Source organism: Lepus europaeus, chromosome 11 (assembly GCF_033115175.1).
Source record: "Lepus europaeus isolate LE1 chromosome 11, mLepTim1.pri, whole genome shotgun sequence".
Lineage (NCBI taxonomy): Eukaryota > Metazoa > Chordata > Mammalia > Lagomorpha > Leporidae > Lepus > Lepus europaeus.
In genome coordinates, this window is record NC_084837.1 from 63,925,995 (window position 1) to 63,943,362 (window position 17,368).

The window sequence follows — 17,368 nt, forward strand, 5'->3', positions numbered from 1 at the left end:
TTCTCCCCCTGGGTCCTGGGGTTGGTGTCTCTCCTGAATGGCCTTGCAGGGTTTATTGTCTATGGGAGGTGCTGTGGAAGCTGCACTGAAGCTGGCTGAGGCCAAGGCCTTGTGTAGCTCGCCTCAGGGGAATTCCACTGCCTCCTGTCTCAGCCTGGGAAAGCCAGGTTCCTTCTTGTTGGAGGTGGGGCCGGATTTGGGCCTTGATGTAGGATAGGCAAGAGAGGCTGGGATGCTTCTCCATGCATGCTGAGCCCTGTGTCCCTGCCCTGGGGAGCGTGGAACCCTCCCTGTCTCTCCACCCTTTCCCACCTCCACCCCACACTTCAGGCCTGGTGCCGTTTAGGGTGTGTGCTTGTGTTGTTGGGTAGGTCCCAGCCCAGCACGAGTGCCCAGAGTCATCATCCTTCCAGGTGATGGGTGGAGGCTTTCCTGCTAGAACCTCTAGTTGGTTTCCTGAGGGTGCTTGCCTTGGACTGGCCTTGGGCAGAGCCCCTGATCTGACCTTTTGATTTCTTAGAATTTCAAGTTTTTTCTTTGCAAATGGCTTCCCTCTGGGTCTTTTGGTTTTCTTCTGTGCTGGAGCCCCCTAATATCCTTCTGGGTGTCTGGAGGCCACCAAAGTCTGTCTGAACCCAAACAAGCTCTTCCCCTCCCTCCTCTTGCTGTCTGGAATCCTAACACCACTCCCAACCCCCAGCTCTCTAGTTCCCACTGCGCTATTGCTGTAGGAGCCAGCTCAGGTAGCCTAGAAACAAGAAGAGAAACAAAACTCAGAAAATTCTCCCAGAGGCCTAGAGGCAAGTATCAAACCAAAACAAAGTTTTCTGAAAGGAAATGAAACAGCACAGGGAAGGGGGTGGCAGTGTGGGTCAGGCAGAGGTGGTTGGCTAAGCGTGAGGAGTCTCTGGGCAGAGGTCCTTCTGTTTTACTGGTTCCTGCCTCATTTCCAGAGTCTCTCCTCTCATCTGTCACACTGTAAGCCCCCTGCTCTGGGGAGCCTACAGTGTGATCATGCCAGGCTGATCCCCAGGCAACCTCTTTGAGGGACTTTGTGTGAACAGCCTAACTGGTGTTGAGCCCCTTCCCTGGCTGGATTCGCAGCCCCTGTTGTCAGTGTGCAGCCAGTCCTGAGAGTGGGTTCCTCTAGACTCCCATTGCCGGAGTGGCCTGGGTGAGTGCTTTGCACGGAGCAGTTCCTTGCTTGCTGAAGTGGGACGTGTCCCAGCAAGCTGATGGGATCTGTTCAGGAGCTAACAGGAGACCTCTGGCCGGCGCCGTGGCTCAACAGGCTAATCCTCCGCCTTGCTGCGCCGGCACACCGGGTTCTAGTCCCGGTCGGGGCGCCGGATTATATCCCGGTTGCCCCTCTTCCAGGCCAGCTCTCTGCTATGGCCCAGGAAGGCAATGGAGGATGGCCCAGGTCCTTGGGCCCTGCACCCCACGGGAGACCAGGAGAAGCACCTGGCTCCTGGCTTCGGATCAGCGAGATGCGCCAGCCACAGCGGCCATTGGAGGGTGAACCAACAGCAAAAAGGAAGACCTTTCTCTCTGTCTCTCTCACTATCCGCTCTGCCTGTCAAAAAAAAAAGAAAAAAAAAAAAAAGGGAAAAAAAAAAAACACTTAAAAAAAAAAAAGAAAAAAAAAACACTTGGGAAAAAAAAAAAAAAAAAAAGACTTCTTGGTTGCCTTAAGTGTGAGGTGGAAAGGGAAACCTGGTTCTCCTGAGAAGGCCCTCCTCTGCTCAGCCCCTGCTGGAATTTTGGTTGCGATCAAAGGCTTCAAAGGACTGGGAAGGACAGGAAGGTCCTCCTGACCTGTGTTCTAGTGACATTTGAGATGAAGGAACACAAAGCTGCCTTCTTACTCTCTATTTGAGAGGCAGAGTTAGAAAGAGAGACAGAGAGAGAGGGGTCTTCTATCCCCTGGTTTACTCCCCAAATAGCTGCAACAGCCAGAGCTGTGCTGATCTGGAGCCAGGAGCTTCTTCCAGGTCTCCTACACAGGTACAGGGGCCCAAGCACTTGGGCCATCCTCCACTGCTTTCCCAGGCCATAAGCACAGAACTGGATTGGAAGTAGAGCAGCCGGGACTCGAACCGGTGCACATATGGGATGCCGGCGCCACAGGCGGAGGCTTAGCCCACTATACCACAGAGTCCCTGCCCCTGCTGCCCTTCTTATTCTCTGAGGAAAACCCTGTGTGCTGTGTGGTGGTTGCCAGGTAGTGTGTGGGATAGTGGAGAAATGAGTGGCCTGAGGGAAGGGGATGCTCGGACTTGGTGCCCTGATGGAATCACACCCAGGGGTGCACACAAGCATCAGTGCCCTCACTGCCTTTCCCCTGGTTTCCCTGCATATCTCACTCCTGCAACCAGGGCCCCTTGGTCCTTCCCAGTTTGCTCGTCAATATATTCATTCCTTTCCTCAGCAGTTATTTGTTGAAAATCTGCCCTGGTGAGACGCTGGGAATACAGCAGTGAATATGACAGCCAGGGTGCCGGCTTTTGCGGGCTTGGGCTCAGGACGGGCCAGCAGACAATGAAGCTTGAGCAGGGTGATGCTAGAGGGGAGTAGTATTACAAAACGCCTCACAGCCGGTGGAAAGGACAGTTAGAGAGTGACTGGGTCAGCAGTGAGGTTACTGCTTGGGTGCTTAGGGCTCAGAGAGAGGGAACATTTGAGCTGAATGACAGGCAGTAGGGATCAGCCTGTGGTGATTTGACACCAGAGTTCCATGTGGAGGAAATGTGAGGTGCAAAGGAAAGGAGGAATCAATGTCACTTGTTTGAGAAGTTAGCCAGCAGCCATAGGGGCTACGCCAGAACGCGGGACCTTACACGTTATGGTTTATTTGAGGAGACAGTATTCCCATCTACTGGTTCACTCTGCACCCCACACCCTCCACAACTGAGAGAGAGAGAGAGAGATCTCCTATTTGGGTGGGAAGAGACACTATCATTTTTACTTGGCTTCTAAGTCTTGTAGCTCACAAAGATTCATCACTTATCTGAGAAAGGCACATGTTTAGAGTCCTCTGGGTATGAAGAGACTGTCTACCAGTGGCCATGTGATTCACTTGGTCTTAGGCACCAGTCTTATGCCTTTGACCAGGGGCTTTTAGTATTCCAGGAACAGAGATGCCAGTGGATCTCAGGGCCTCGCCCAAGCAAAAGGCATTGGATTCTAGGTATTTAAAGAGAGCTAAAATCAAGGATGCCTTAGGAAACATCCTAGACACAGTGTCTTTTAGAGTAATTAAAGCTGTAAGATTTCCCGCTTTGTAAGTGAAACTGGAAAACTAGTTTGCAGTTCTGCACCTGGGTGAGAACCCTAACAAGTCAGTAGTCTCCAGCCAGTCCTGCATGGGGCACGTGGTGGGGCTTCCCTGTTGTAACTGCTGCCCCCCACGTAACCTTCCTTGTCATTGGTGCACTAGGATCCGCATCAAGAAGATGGCTGCGTTACCTTTGCACATTATCATCTTCAGTTCACACAGTTCTGTGGAGCAGATACTATTTCTATTTTATACATGAGAGAACTGAGGTTCAGAGGAGTGAAGGGATTTGGCCAAGATCTCATGAGATGTTAGCAGACAGATCTGTCTGACTCCAGTGTTCCTGGTCTTTCTACCACTGTACTGCCCTTGAGCGTTCATGCATCCTGCATACTTAAGGTTTGGGAGAGTAATGGGCTTGCCCCTAAGGCCCTAGCTCAGAGGTCTTCTACCTAGCAGCCAGGGCTTTGAGATCTTACGGCTGGTGACTTAAAGATTAGTCACTCATTCACAAATATTTGTTGAGTGCCTATCTTCTAGGCCTTGGGGACAACAAAGAGACAAAAATACCACCTTCACAGAGCTGGCGATTTTGTTGTGAAGATAGACCCTCTGCCTCCAAAGTAAATTGAATGGAGTAGTATAAGTTGGTGCGTACTTTGGAAAAAGTCAGGAACGTGGGACTCTAGGGTTGTCGTGATGAATGGAGCTAGAGGGGGACATGTGAGCAGGACTTGTAGAGTCCTCTATGTGCTCTGAGAGTTACCCTCTGTATTTACCGGGTCTGAAAGAGGACGTTTTGAGGCACAGGGTCTAGTTGAATCTTGCATGTCCTGCTCGCTTGTCTGCCATTCCATTCATGGTACATCCAGGGCTCTTTTGGCTGTGCCTTCTGAAGGATGGAGGATGGTAGGAGGTGGGTCCTCTCAGGAAGGTGGGCTGTCTGTGGTGGCAGAAGGCCTGCACCTACCAGGGAAGGGGGATGCCCAGGCTTTGACCCTTCCTGGGCAGCAGGCACAGCTCCACAGTGTGATTCTGATGGGCAAGCCCAGCGTGACTAAGCCTCACCTTGTGCCTGTGCAATGAGCCATCACTCTGCACCCTCCAGGTGTGAGTTTGGGATTCAACCTGTGGGGCAAGCCGAGCCCTGCCTCTGTCATTGGGAGGATTTCAGTCAGCACTACTATGAAGGCCTGACCTACAGGGTAGGTATAAGGGACAGGAGGTGGACGGCTGCCCTCTTCTCCCTAGCTAACTAGAGAGCTTGTTCAGACTTTACAGGAAAGAACAAGGAGGTTCTTCACTGCTTTTTTTTTTTTTTTAAGACTTATTTTATTTATTTGAAAGGCAGAGTGATAGAGAAAGAGACACAGAAAGAGAATGATAGCTCCCATCCTCTGTTTCACTTCCCAATTGGATGCAGTGGCCAGAGCTGGGTCAGGCCTAAGCTAGGAGCCAGGAATTCCATCCAGGTCCTCCATATAGGTGGTAGGGGCCCAAGAGCTTGAGTCATCATACCCTGCTTCCCATTTTCTTTTCTTTTCTTTTTCTTTTTCTTTTTTCTTTTTTTTTTTTTAACAGGCAGAGTGGATAGTGAGAGAGACAGAGAGAGAGAGAGACAGAGAGAAAGGTCTTCCTTTTCTGTTGGTTCACCCTCCAATGGCCGCTGCAGCCAGCGCATCTCGCTGATCCGAAGCCAGGAGCCAGGTGCTTCTCCTGGTCTCCCATGGGGTGCAGGGCCCAAGCACTTGGGCCATCCTCCACTGCCTTCCTGGGCCACAGCAGAGAGCTGGCCTGGAAGAGGGGCAACCGGGATAGAATCCGGCGCCCCGACCGGGACTAGAACCCGGTGTGCTGGCGCCACAAGGTGGAGGATTAGCCTATTGAGCTGCGGCGCCGGCTCCTGCTTCCCATTTTCATTAGCAGGAAGCTGGATCAGAAGCACAGAGCAGCCAGGACTCAGCCTTGGCTCCGATACTGGATGTGGATGTTGCAGATGGTGACGTGACCTGCTGCACCATCATCTGCCCCTTGACTGTTTTGCAGACAAGCCAGGCACCTAGGGAGCCTTGGATGTTCTGCTCTCACTCAGCGTTTACATTACTGCCCCGTGAGTAGAGCTGTGACCACACATTGGTCTCTCTGTCTTGGATGGTTTCCAGATCTGAGTAATTAGGAGGAAAAATTCCAGTTTAAGGACTTATCTCTGTGTTTTCCTCCCTTGCCTAACTGCTGTGCCCCACCGAGGGTTTCTCAGGCATTGAGGGTGTTAGAAAAAGGGTTGCCTCATCTGCCTGTGGCCTTAATCACCTTTCTGTCCACGTTGGGTGTTTACACATGCGTGCGCGCTCACACACACACACACACACACACAGAGGGAGGGAAAGAGCTCTCTTCCTTCCATTGTAGAGTTGAATTTAGAAAGAGGAAACAGAGATGTGACTCTAAGACTCAGGACTGATGAGTGGTGACTTGGAAAGTGTTGTGAGCAGTCCGGGCAGCACCTTGGAGAATGCTTTAGGTTGATTGGTTTAAGGCAAATCCCATAAGCTTGCCATGGAGCCCTCAGTGGGCACTTTTTCTGGATTTGGAATGTCCTTTGCTGTGTTAGGTTGACTCTCAGCCCAAGCCCTCTGTCATAGTCCATCTGTAATAGGCAGAAAGCTAGGGAACTCCAAATCAGGTAGGCTGGAAGCATTTGCTGGAGAGGTGAGCTGGTAGAGGGCCCCTCAGCAGGTGAGAGCTTGCTGGGCTCCAGATTTGTGATGGCAGCAGGCCTGTGGGTATTATTTTTCACTGAAAGTATGTGAATGTCTACATCTAGGGACTTTGACCTGTAGCTGGTCTGATTTTCATGTGCCTTTTCAGGAGCAGTGGGCCACAGAGTTCTCAGTCCATCTTGTTTTCGTCATATTGTATTTTAAAGATTTATTTATTTATTTGAAAGAGTTACACAGAGAGAGGAGGAGAGGCAGAGAGAGAAAGAGAGAGAGAGAGGGAGGGAGGGATGGAGAGAGGGAGAGAGGGGTCTTCCATCTGCTGATTCACTCCCCCGTTGGCCACAACATCTGGAGATGAGCTGATCTGAAGCCAGAAGCCAGGAGCTTCTTCCAAGTCTCCCATGCAGGTGCAGGGGCCCAAGGACTTTGGCCATCTTATACTGCTTTCCCAGGCCATAGCAGGCAGCTGGATCAGAAGTGGAGCAGCCAGGACTAGGACCGGCACCCATATGGGATGCCAGCACTGCAGGCAGTGGCTTTACCACTATGCCACAACGCCAGCTCCATATTTTTTTTTAATTTTTTTTTATTTTTGACAGGCAGAGTGGACAGTGAGAGAGAGAGACAGAGAGAAAGGTCTTCCTTTTGCCGTTGGTTCACCCTCCAATGGCCGCCGCGGTAGCGCGCTGCGGCCGGCGCACCGTGCTGATCCGATGACAGGAGCCAGGTGCTTCTCCTGGTCTCCCATGGGGTGCAGGGCCCAAGCACTTGAGCCATCCTCCACTGCACTCCCTGGCCACAGCAGAGAGCTGGCCTGGAAGAGGGGCAACCGGGACAGGATCGGTGCCCCGACCGGGACTAGAACCCGGTGTGCCGGCGCCGCAAGGCGGAGGATTAGCCTAGTGAGCCGCGGCGCCGGCATATCATATTTTTTAAGACCCTCTGGATTGTGGCATTCTAGAAGAGGAAGCAAGAGAGTGGAAATTGGCATAAAAAAGAAAGGAGAAAGGGATAAGGAAAAGGGAATGAGGAAAGTGTAGGAGCTGGGGAGAGAAGAAAGAGAATAGGGAGGAAGGGATTGTGGGCCTCAAGCATGCCAAGTCTGTTGGGCAGTATGGCAGTTCTGGGCTGTCGGGTCACAGCCGAGGTCCCAGTGTCCCCGGGCAAGATTACCTGGGGAATTTACATTTTGAAGTGATTGCCTGAGCCTCAGATGCCAAACACTCACTAGTGGCTTGTTATGCTTGCCCTCCTTCAAGTTTCCAGCCAGCGGTGGGGTTCAGATGGAGGTCTGAGGCAAGTGCCTACTACAGAAGGTTAGGATGGGGTGGGGTCCTGTCTGTTCCCACTCCTCTCCTCCCCTTTCCTGGTTCATTCCGGTCAGCCAGTTCCGGTGCTAATGAAGACGTGAGGCTGAGGGGCAGTAGGCCAGGGCCTGCTGACAGCCAGGGAGCCTACTGAGAACGCTGCCTGGCTCTTGGCCTCCGGCGTCTTGCCTCTGACTCTTTCCACCCAGCCTTCCTCTCTGGAGCTACGTGTAGAAAGTCAGTCTGGGCCCGATTCCATCCAGCACCCTGGCTGGAGGACTCACCCACAGCCTTCTTTGCCAGGCAAGTGGGACCTCTGATAGTCTCCTTCTGTGCTAGGAGAGCTCCTCTCAGGCTCACTGGGGCTAGGGTTTCTCAGGGCTGAGACCGGCAGCTGCATGACCCTCCCAGCTCCCAGGCCTGCTCCCCTAACCCTGTGTCTCACTGAGCCTCCTTGCAGTTCTGGACTCTTCCTGGTCTCCCACTGCCTTCCTCAGCCAACAGGTAGAGGGTATGAGTGCTGGCCCTGCCACGTACACACATGGGTGCACACATGAGCAGTCACCCCTCCTTGGAGCACAAATGCTTGACACACATGTGGCCCCAAGCCTGCTGCTTGAGGTATCCTTGAGGTCTACTTTACCTGAATCACGATTATTCTCCTCTCCTGTACCCTCCTCGGGTATGTGCAAGAGTTGTGGGAAGGCCTGTGTCCCCATGCCCTTTGTGGGTATGACTAGAGATGGGGCTGGTACTGAGGGACCTGGTGGGATAGGCTTCCAAGGACCCCTTTTGCCCTTCTGGGTCTGCAGAGAGATGGGGGTGGGGGTGCCAGGAGAAAGCAGTGGAATCCCTCTGACCTTAATTGACCTTCCTGTCTGCTGGGTGACTGGAAGTCCCAGGTGACCAAGGGATCCTAAGGGAGCCATGGTGTGCTGCTAAGCCTGTTGTCTGACTTCCTTCCCAAGGTGTGTGGTCGTGTTGTTCAATCCCCGCAAACACAAGCAGCACCACATCCTCAACAGTTCCAGGTAAGTAGGCTTGGCCCTCAGAGAGCACCTGTTCCTCCTGGGGTGTGAGCAGGGCACAGTTTGGGCAGCAGTGCGGAATGTCTGGCCCATGTGCTATAGAGAGGCTGCAGAATCATGTGGTCCGGCCCTCCTGAGGCAACCACAGGTGGGACTGGAAACTCAATCAACCTGTAGCAGGCCGTTTTTTTTTTTTTTTTTTTTTTTTGACAGGCAGAGTGGACAGTGAGAGAGAGACAGAGAGAAAGGTCTTCCTTTTGCCGTTGGTTCACCCTCCAATGGCCGCCGCGGTAGCGCGCTGCGGCCGGCGCACCGCGCTGTTCCGATGGCAGGAGCCAGGTGCTTATCCTGGTCTCCCATGGGGTGCAGGGCCCAAGCACTTGGGCCATCCTCCACTGCACTCCCTGGCCACAGCAGAGAGCTGGCCTGGAAGAGGGGCAACCGGGACAGGATCGGTGCCCCGACCGGGACTAGAACCCGGTTTGCCGGCGCCGCAAGGCGGAGGATTAGCCTGTTGAGCCACGGCGCCGGCCAGCAGGCCGGTTTTTAAGTTGATAATTTTGTATGGCCTCTGAATGATGTTATAAATATGTCCCATGGCAGAAAAAGGCTCACCACTCCCTTGATGAGGCCTCAGGGCCAGATCAGGAAATGCCACATGTGCCATTGGTGTTGGCTGGTCTTGCCTTTGGAAAGGCAGTGAGGGGCCAGTACCCCTCTGAGCCTGCCCCATCTCTTGCAGGAAAACCATCACTGCTCTTGCCTTCTCCCCTGATGGCAAGTACCTGGTCACTGGAGAGGTGAGTAGGGAAGGGGAGCAGCAGTGCTGTGCGGAACAGTGGCAGCCTGGCCTTGGCATGGGCTGCAGTCCAGGCCTGATCAGGGCCACTGTCACTCTCCCTTCCTGAGCAGATGCCAAATCCTGGTTTTTGCTGTGCCTTAAAACACTTCTTTTTCTTTTCTCCCCCCCCCCTTTTTTTTTTTTTTTGTTTGTTTTTGACAGGCAGAGTGGATAGTGAGAGAGAGAGACAGAGAGAAAGGTCTTCCTTTTTGCCGTTGGTTCACCCTCCAATGGCCGCCGCGGCCGGCGCATCGTGCTGATCCGAAGCCAGGAGCCAGGTGCTTCTCCTGGTCTCCCATGCGGGTGCAGGGCCCAAGCACTTGGGCCATCCTCCACTGCCTTCCCGGGCCATAGCAGAGAGCTGGCCTGGAAGAGGGGCAACCGGGATAGAATCCAGCGCCCCAACCGGGAATAGAACCCGGGGTGCCAGTGCCGCAAGGCGGAGGATTAGCCTGTTAAGCCACAGCGCCAGCCTCTTTCCCCCTTTTTAAGAAGATTTATTTTATTTATTAGAAAGAGTTACAGAGCAAGGTAGGGACAGGGAAAAGGGGGGTCCTCCATCCACTGGTTCATTCCACAAATGCTGCAACGGCCAGAGCTGAGCCGATCCGAAGCCAGGAGCCAGGAGCTTCTTCCGGGTCTCCCACGTGGGTGCCGGGGCCCAAGTGCTTAGGCCATCCTCCGCTGCTTTCCCAAGCACATTAGCAGGGAGTTGGATTGGAAATGGAGCATCTGGGCCTTGAACCAGCGCCTATACAGGATGCCAGTGCTTCAAGCTGGGGCTTTAACCTGCTGCTCTACAGTGCTGGCTCCATCTTAAAACGTTTTTTTTTTTTTTCCCCAAGATTTATTTATTTATTTGAAAGAGTTACACAGATAGAGACGGAGAGGCAGAGAGAGAGAGGTCTTCCATCTAATGGTTCGCTCCCCAATTGGCCACAACGGCTAGAGCTGAGCTAATCTGAAGCTGGGAACCAAGAACTTCTTCTGAGTCTCCCAGGCAGGTGCAGGAACCCAAGGACTTGGGCTATTTTCTACTGCTTTCCCAGGCCATAACAGAGAGCTGGATTAGAAATGGAGCAGCTGGGACTCGAACCAGTGCCCATATGGGATGCCGGCACTGCAGGCAGTGACTTTACCCGCTAGGCCAAACCGTAGGGCCCTAAAACAGTTCTTAAGCTCAGGGTGCATCCGAGTCACTTGGAAGGCTTGTTAAACTGCCTCCCCCAACCCTGAGTTCTTGTAAGTCTCCGACGGGCCCCAGATTTGCATTTCTGTCAAGTTCCCTGGTAATGCTGATGGTTAGGGTAGCAATTGAAAAACCACTGCCTTACAATATTCCTTGTCCCTGGAGGCCACCTGCTGGGCACATGAGGAACACCTCTGCCCTCAGTCTCTTCCAGGGAGACAGTAGGGGGAGAAAGAACGGTAGGGATTCTCAACCCTGGCTGCCCATCAGAATCATCTCAGAAGCTTTGAACGTATCCTGAGGTGAAGAGCCTCACCCCAGGATTCTGACTGTAACCTGGGGCTGCTTTCTACCTAGTGGTGATTGCTGTCCTCAGCTGCTTGTTCTGTTCTCTGCATACCTTTGCCTGTGCAGCACCCTACTCCTTACTTCTCACAGGGCTCAGTAGAGAGCCGGTGCCCAGCAGCTGAGGAGGTGGGGCCCCCTCCCCTCACCCCGGAAGGGTAAGGCAGGCTGCATTTGCCTGGTCCTCACGTCTAGTTCTTGCTTTCCTTCAGAGTGGGCACATGCCCGCTGTGCGTGTTTGGGACGTGGCTGAGCACAGCCAGGTGGCAGAGCTGCAGGAGCATAAGTATGGGGTGGCTTGTGTGGCCTTCTCCCCTAGCGCCAAGTACATTGTCTCCGTGGGCTACCAGCACGACATGATCGTCAATGTTTGGGCCTGGAAGGTGAGTGGGCTGGGTGGGAAGGCCTGGGGCCTCACGGGCGTCCTGTTGTCAGCTGGGGACTCGGGAGGCTGCCAGGCTGAGCTGCTTCCCTCTACCCTGCTGCCCTCAGTCTCATTCTATAAAACCACTTGAAGCAGAAAAGAGCAGCTGCCTAGCCAAGCCTGTTGCTGGCAAGGGCTAGCTCTATGCCTTCACCTGCCGCCAGAGGAAATGAATCTTTCTCAACTTCTCTCAAAGAAGTCTCCCCCAGCTCTCTCTCTGACCAGTAAATCCTGGAAAGAAACCGATTCTCAAGCACAGGTTCTTCCTAACCCTCCTCCATTCTCTGAGCCTCTTTCATCTTAGCCCCAGAGCCTTGATTGTTTCTTTGCCATTCTCTCCAGAAAAACATTGTGGTGGCTTCTAACAAGGTGTCCAGTCGGGTGACAGCAGTGTCCTTCTCTGAAGATTGCAGCTACTTTGTCACTGCAGGCAACCGGCACATCAAATTCTGGTACCTTGATGACAGCAAGACCTCAAAGGTGAGGTGCTGAGGCTCAGAGCAGCCACCAGAGCCAGGTCCCCGGAGCCTGCTCCTCTTGGGCCTCTTCTTGCGTAGCAGGCATGCAGGAATTTCAGATGAGCCCGATTTTTTCGAGGCTGCAGAGTGTTCTCGGGAGCAGGGCGGGGGGCCAGGGAGGCTTACTGCCCCTCCCCCCCTCTCTTAGGCCTTGTTCTGTGGAAAACAGTGGTTTGTCTCCACAGGTGAATGCCACTGTGCCCCTGCTGGGCCGCTCAGGGCTGCTGGGGGAGCTCCGGAACAACCTGTTCACCGACGTGGCCTGTGGCCGAGGGAAGAAGGCGGACAGCACCTTCTGCATCACTTCCTCGGGGCTGCTGTGCGAGTTCAGTGACCGGAGGCTTTTGGACAAGTGGGTGGAGCTGAGAGTAAGTACCTCTCTCTCAGCAGGTAGGGATTTCCCAGTCTCAGCTCAGGGGAGAGCTGGGGCTGGGGTCTCCAGGCCATGCGTGCAGGAGGGGGCTCTAGGAGAAAGAAGCTTGGGGGGAGCTCGAGCTTAGCCCAGCTGCCACCCCTGGTGATTGGTGTAACTGCCTCCTCTCTGCTCTCTCCCTGTCTCTTCTCCCTGCTTTCCTCTTCTGCTCAGAACACAGACAGCTTCACAGTAAGTGCTGCCTGCATCTTCCTCTCTTTCTCATGCTCCTGCTTTCTCTTTGCTGGGCTTTTCCTCCTCCATCCTTTTTGCTGGTGCCTGAGAAGGGCCCCTGATTCCCATCCCCCAACTGCACAGGAGGGAGGGCATCTCTAGATGAGAACGCAGGGCTCAGAGCAGAGCAGCTGGGCTGCTTTCCCCTCAGCCCTGCCTTGGCTGCTCTTTCCTCTTGGTCGCCGACTGTTGGTGGGGGGCTGGGGAGGAAAGAGAAGCCTGAGTGGGCCGGTGGCCCCTGCTGAGCTCAGCTGCTCTGCCCACAGACCACAGTGGCCCACTGTATCTCCGTGAGCCAAGACTACATCTTCTGTGGCTGTGCTGATGGCACCGTGCGCCTATTCAACCCCTCAAACCTGCACTTCCTCAGCACCCTACCCCGGCCACATGCCCTGGGGACAGACATTGCCAGCGTCACTGAGGCCAGGTGAGCTATGGGGGCCCCTGTCTCCATTCACAGCCTTGCCCAGTGCCCAGCCTCCTTGGCAGCGCTTCACCAGGAACACCTCTGTAGGCAAACACGTATACTTAGTGCAACCAAGGAGACTGCCTATGGCGGAGGACCGGGAGTGTCAGGAAGTGGGTCCAGAGGGATTTAGTGGGTTTGGGGTTTGCAGGAGATGATGTTAGGAGTGCTTCAAAGGACTGAAATTGTGTTCTGGTTGGCTGCTGTCAGGAAGGAGACACACTTCCCCAGCTGGGTGTCTTGATAGAGCTTGCCTAAGAAGTGGAAGGAAGGCTGTCATGCTGTCAAGAAACAGCCATCAGTCATGTTAGATGAGGAAGGGCGCTGTTCGGTCATTTTTGTGGTTTGTGTGGGGATCTGGCTTTCATCTGTGTGCAGACATGCTTGCAGAACAGTCTAGTTTTTGTTTTGCCCCATGCTGACTGCAGAATTACCTTGTCTGCTGCTGATGTTCTGTGGGTGTTTGCATTCATCACAAGAACACTTGGCCCCCATGGCCAGTGTTCGGCCAGCTCCCTGCTCCTGGAAGTTGAAATCCTTTTTTCAGGCGTCTGCTTCCAAAGCTACAGCTCTAGTCAGGGCTCCCCACACCCTGCTCATCGCTTTGTGGGTTGGTTTCTCTTTTCATTCCCTTGAGTCTCACCAGTTTGCCCTGTCCTTTCTCCCACAGTCGCCTCTTCTCTGGAGTGGCCAATGCCAGGTATCCAGACACCATTGCCTTGACCTTTGATCCTACAAATCAGTGGCTGTCTTGTGTGTACAACGACCACAGCATTTATGTTTGGGATGTGAGGGACCCCAAGAAAGTGGGCAAGGTGTACTCAGCCCTGTATCACTCCTCCTGCGTGTGGAGTGTGGAGGTATGTGGGCTGGGCTGGCGGGCCAGGTGGAGATTGATCAGTTCTGCTGGGATAACTGTTATGATGACAGGAAGTGGGGATCCCAGGCGTCACTATGTTCCTGCTGCCTCTCACTTTGACTGGCAACATCTCTGTGATGGGCCCTGGGGATTGAGCATGAATTGTAGTGCTGCTGCATCTCAGGCATTTTCCAGTGTGCCCTGTCTTTAGTTTTGCCTTCTCTGGGCTTGGTGATCTTGCACAAGTCATTGAACTTGACTGAGCCTCAGTTCCTTCAGCTGTAAAATGATGATCTGATTCACCTAACTGTTCTAAGAATAAAGTAAAATAAAGTGGGAGACATAGAAGAGTGCCTGGGGCACAGTGGATGCCTGGTTAGCATGCTTTCCCTTAGCACTTATGATGAGTGTGTAGCAGTTATGGCTCCAGTCTCTCTTTTCTTGAATTCCCTTCCTCCTCCTTACATGTATACCTGTGCCCCTGCAGGTCTACCCTGAGGTGAAGGACAGTAACCAGGCCTGCCTGCCTCCCAGTTCCTTTATTACCTGTTCCTCAGACAACACCATCCGCTTGTGGAACACAGAGAGCTCCGGGGTGCATGGCTCCACGCTGCACCGAAACATCCTCAGCAATGTGAGCGTGCAGGCCCTGGATCCCTACTCCATACTTAGTACCTCCAGCCCCCATAGCTTTTGTACCTCGATTCCAGGCCCTGGCTCCCCAGACCTGATCTCCCAGCCCTTACTCTGCTGGGCTCTGTGAGCCAAGGATTTGTCTTGCCCAGCATTCGCTTCCCCCTTGCAGCTGTACCATGTGGAGTATGCCTTATCCACCTCTTCTGACCTGTTCCACTAGGACCTCATTAAGATCATCTATGTGGACGGGAACACGCAGGCCCTGCTGGACACTGAGCTGCCTGGAGGAGACAAAGCTGATGGCTCCCTCATGGATCCCCGTGTGGGCATCCGCTCTGTGTGCATCAGCCCCAATGGACAGCATCTGGCTTCAGGGGATCGAATGGGCACACTCAGGTAATGCCAGGCCCGAAGTGGGTGCTGCCTGCCTCCCGGGTGCAGGCTGGGCTAGTCAGGTCCTCGAGAGCAAAGCTTTATGGAAGCTTGTCTCAAAAAGGCTGGGGAACAATATGTTTGTAATCTACAAGGGAAAGGTAGTCATTTTGCTGTGAAGAACCTTGACAGAAAGCATCCTGACCAAGTAAGTGAGCAAAGTTAACATCCTCATATCAACAACGTGAAGCCCGTAACACAGTGTCCTAAGAAGTTTAGAACATGGTTTCTGTGGTAAACTTGCCAAAAATATATAAACCCAATCCAAACCGAGAAAGCATTGGACAAACCCAAATTGAGGTGTGTACAACAGAGTAACTGGCCAATATTCTTCAAAACTGTTAAGGTTGTAAGAGGTAAGGAAAGGCTGAGGAACTGTTATAGATTATAGGAGATTAAGAAGAAGTAGTAGCTAAACGTAGTGTGGACTCTGAATAGGATCCTGAATCAAGAAAGAAGACATAGTCAAAACAAAACAAAACAAAAACTGGTGACATTTGAATCATCAGGTCTTTAATTAATAATCTTGTGCTAACATAGATTTTCTGATTTGGATATGAAGTTATGAAAGATGTTAACATTATGGGAAGCTGGGTAATGGGAGTATAGAAATTATACCCATTTTGCAACTTTTCTCTGGGCTGTGAAGTTCAAACACAGTTTAGAAAAAAAAAGGTGGGGGGAGAGGAAGGCTGTGAGCCCCTCCTCCTGTGGGGTAATGGTGATCTCCCCTCATCGTCTCCTCTTTGCAGGGTGCATGAGCTTCAGTCGCTGAGTGAGATGCTGAAGGTGGAAGCCCATGACTCAGAGATTCTGTGCCTGGAGTACTCTAAGCCAGACACAGGTGAGGGTGCCCAGAGCTCCTCCAGTCCTGCCAGGGCCACTTACTTCCATCTTGGCACTTGGGTGTCTTTGCACCCCTGCTCTGTGGTTCATGTGGCTTAGGGACATGAGGCTCAGTTCCCTTGGTGCTCTTTGTTGGCCTCAGCTATGGATCCACTCAGGGCATTTGTGGGCTGATGGAGTTCTTCCAACCCCAGGTCTGAAGCTGCTAGCGTCGGCGAGCCGGGACCGGCTGATCCACGTGCTGGACGCTGGGCGGGAGTATAGCCTACAGCAGACGCTGGATGAGCACTCTTCCTCCATCACTGCTGTCAAGTTTGCAGGTGGGGTGGGGAGATTGAGACACATCCTGCCACCCCACCCACGCTACCTCCTGTCTCCTTCCATGAGAAGGCTCTGTCATCTGCGGGGGAGTGTTGAACAGCAGCTGGGAGCCTGGGCTTGGGTGGGAAGACCGGTGTAGACTCAGTCTAGGGGGCCCTGAACCAATCAGTCAGGTAAACCTGGGGTTAGAGGGAAGCATTCCAATTTGATTGGTTATCCCAGCTACACCGAGGAGCACAATGAGAGGTATAGGGAGGGGAGGCAGAGGCAAGGCTATTGCCCCTGTGTGGTGACAGTGTGGCTACCTCCTCAGCCAGCGATGGGCAAGTCCGCATGATCAGCTGTGGAGCAGACAAGAGCATCTACTTCCGCACCGCACAGAAGGTAAGGGGCCCGGGCTTCCCTGCAGGGGCCGGGGTGAGGCTGGAGTCTCTGCCATTCCTCTGCCTGGGATTGCAAGCAGTGAAGGGAAGTGAAAGCAGAGCTCTCTGGGCCTGCTGAGGTGTATGGCATGAGTCTACCCATGTGCTCCTCCCTGCAGTCTGGAGACGGTGTGCAGTTTACACGGACACACCATGTGGTACGGAAGACCACCCTGTATGACATGGACGTGGAGCCCAGCTGGAAGTACACGGCCATTGGCTGCCAGGACCGAAATATTCGGTGGATATCTGCTTCCTGACCCTCATGCCCAAGGGTCTTTTTGCCCAGGACTTTGTATTCCCTTGAGTCTACAGAATGAGTCCTTTGCCTCCCCTAAGAGGTGGTAGCCCCTTTGGGGTTGGGGAGTAGATCTTAGAGAGGATGGGCTGGGAGTGGATGCTAGTGTCATGGAATCCTAGGTGAATGGGAGTGTGTTTCTTTACAGGATCTTTAACATCAGCAGTGGGAAGCAGAAGAAGCTGTTTAAAGGGTCCCAGGGTGAGGATGGCACTCTCATTAAGGTAAGGGCCTGGTAGGGGTAGGCACTGGACCCAGGGATTCAGGGATGGGGGCCCTGCCTGGGGAGGGGCTGGTGCTTCCTGTGTTCTTCAGCTGTGTGTCCCACCCCTCAGGTGCAGACGGACCCCTCGGGGATCTACATTGCCACTAGCTGTTCTGACAAGAACCTTTCCATTTTTGACTTCTCCTCAGGCGAGTGTGTGGCCACCATGTTTGGCCACTCAGGTGAGTGTAGCCCCAGTACTGTGCCCCTGGAACTTTGTTCTTTCTTCCCTTAGCTTCTCAGGTCTCAGCAGAGCTACCTGTCTCAGCCCTCCAACCCTCATCTCCACTGCTGGGACAGATAGTTCACTGGGCATTCAGGGTGGCTCATGGGCCATGGCCTTTGTTCTTCACAGAGATTGTCACTGGCATGAAATTTAGCAATGACTGCAAACACCTCATCTCTGTGTCAGGGGACAGGTGAGCAGAAGCCAGCTTCTCCCTCTGTGCCACCAGCACACCTTGCCTCCTCCCCTCTCAGTCTCGGGGATGTCTCTGGGAAGTGGGCCTGAGCTGGGAGGAGGAGGGT

The 17,368-nt window shown here is 53.4% G+C and overlaps 1 protein-coding gene across 3 annotated transcripts in view; it reads left to right on the forward strand.

Annotated features, from left to right (window-relative positions):
- MAPKBP1 (mitogen-activated protein kinase binding protein 1) overlaps positions 1-17,368 on the forward strand; it is a 52,854-nt gene that overhangs the window by 27,406 nt on the left and 8,080 nt on the right. For all 3 annotated transcript variants that reach the window (XM_062205703.1, XM_062205705.1, XM_062205704.1), the window contains exons 4-19: positions 8,273-8,335; positions 9,075-9,132; positions 10,920-11,090; positions 11,474-11,611; positions 11,835-12,017; positions 12,562-12,722; positions 13,432-13,621; positions 14,108-14,254; positions 14,477-14,652; positions 15,441-15,532; positions 15,729-15,854; positions 16,169-16,239; positions 16,397-16,518; positions 16,724-16,799; positions 16,911-17,022; positions 17,196-17,259. In XM_062205703.1, coding sequence (XP_062061687.1) covers positions 8,273-8,335; positions 9,075-9,132; positions 10,920-11,090; positions 11,474-11,611; positions 11,835-12,017; positions 12,562-12,722; positions 13,432-13,621; positions 14,108-14,254; positions 14,477-14,652; positions 15,441-15,532; positions 15,729-15,854; positions 16,169-16,239; positions 16,397-16,518; positions 16,724-16,799; positions 16,911-17,022; positions 17,196-17,259 — 1,950 coding nt within the window. The remainder of the gene's footprint in view (positions 1-8,272; positions 8,336-9,074; positions 9,133-10,919; positions 11,091-11,473; positions 11,612-11,834; positions 12,018-12,561; positions 12,723-13,431; positions 13,622-14,107; positions 14,255-14,476; positions 14,653-15,440; positions 15,533-15,728; positions 15,855-16,168; positions 16,240-16,396; positions 16,519-16,723; positions 16,800-16,910; positions 17,023-17,195; positions 17,260-17,368) is intronic.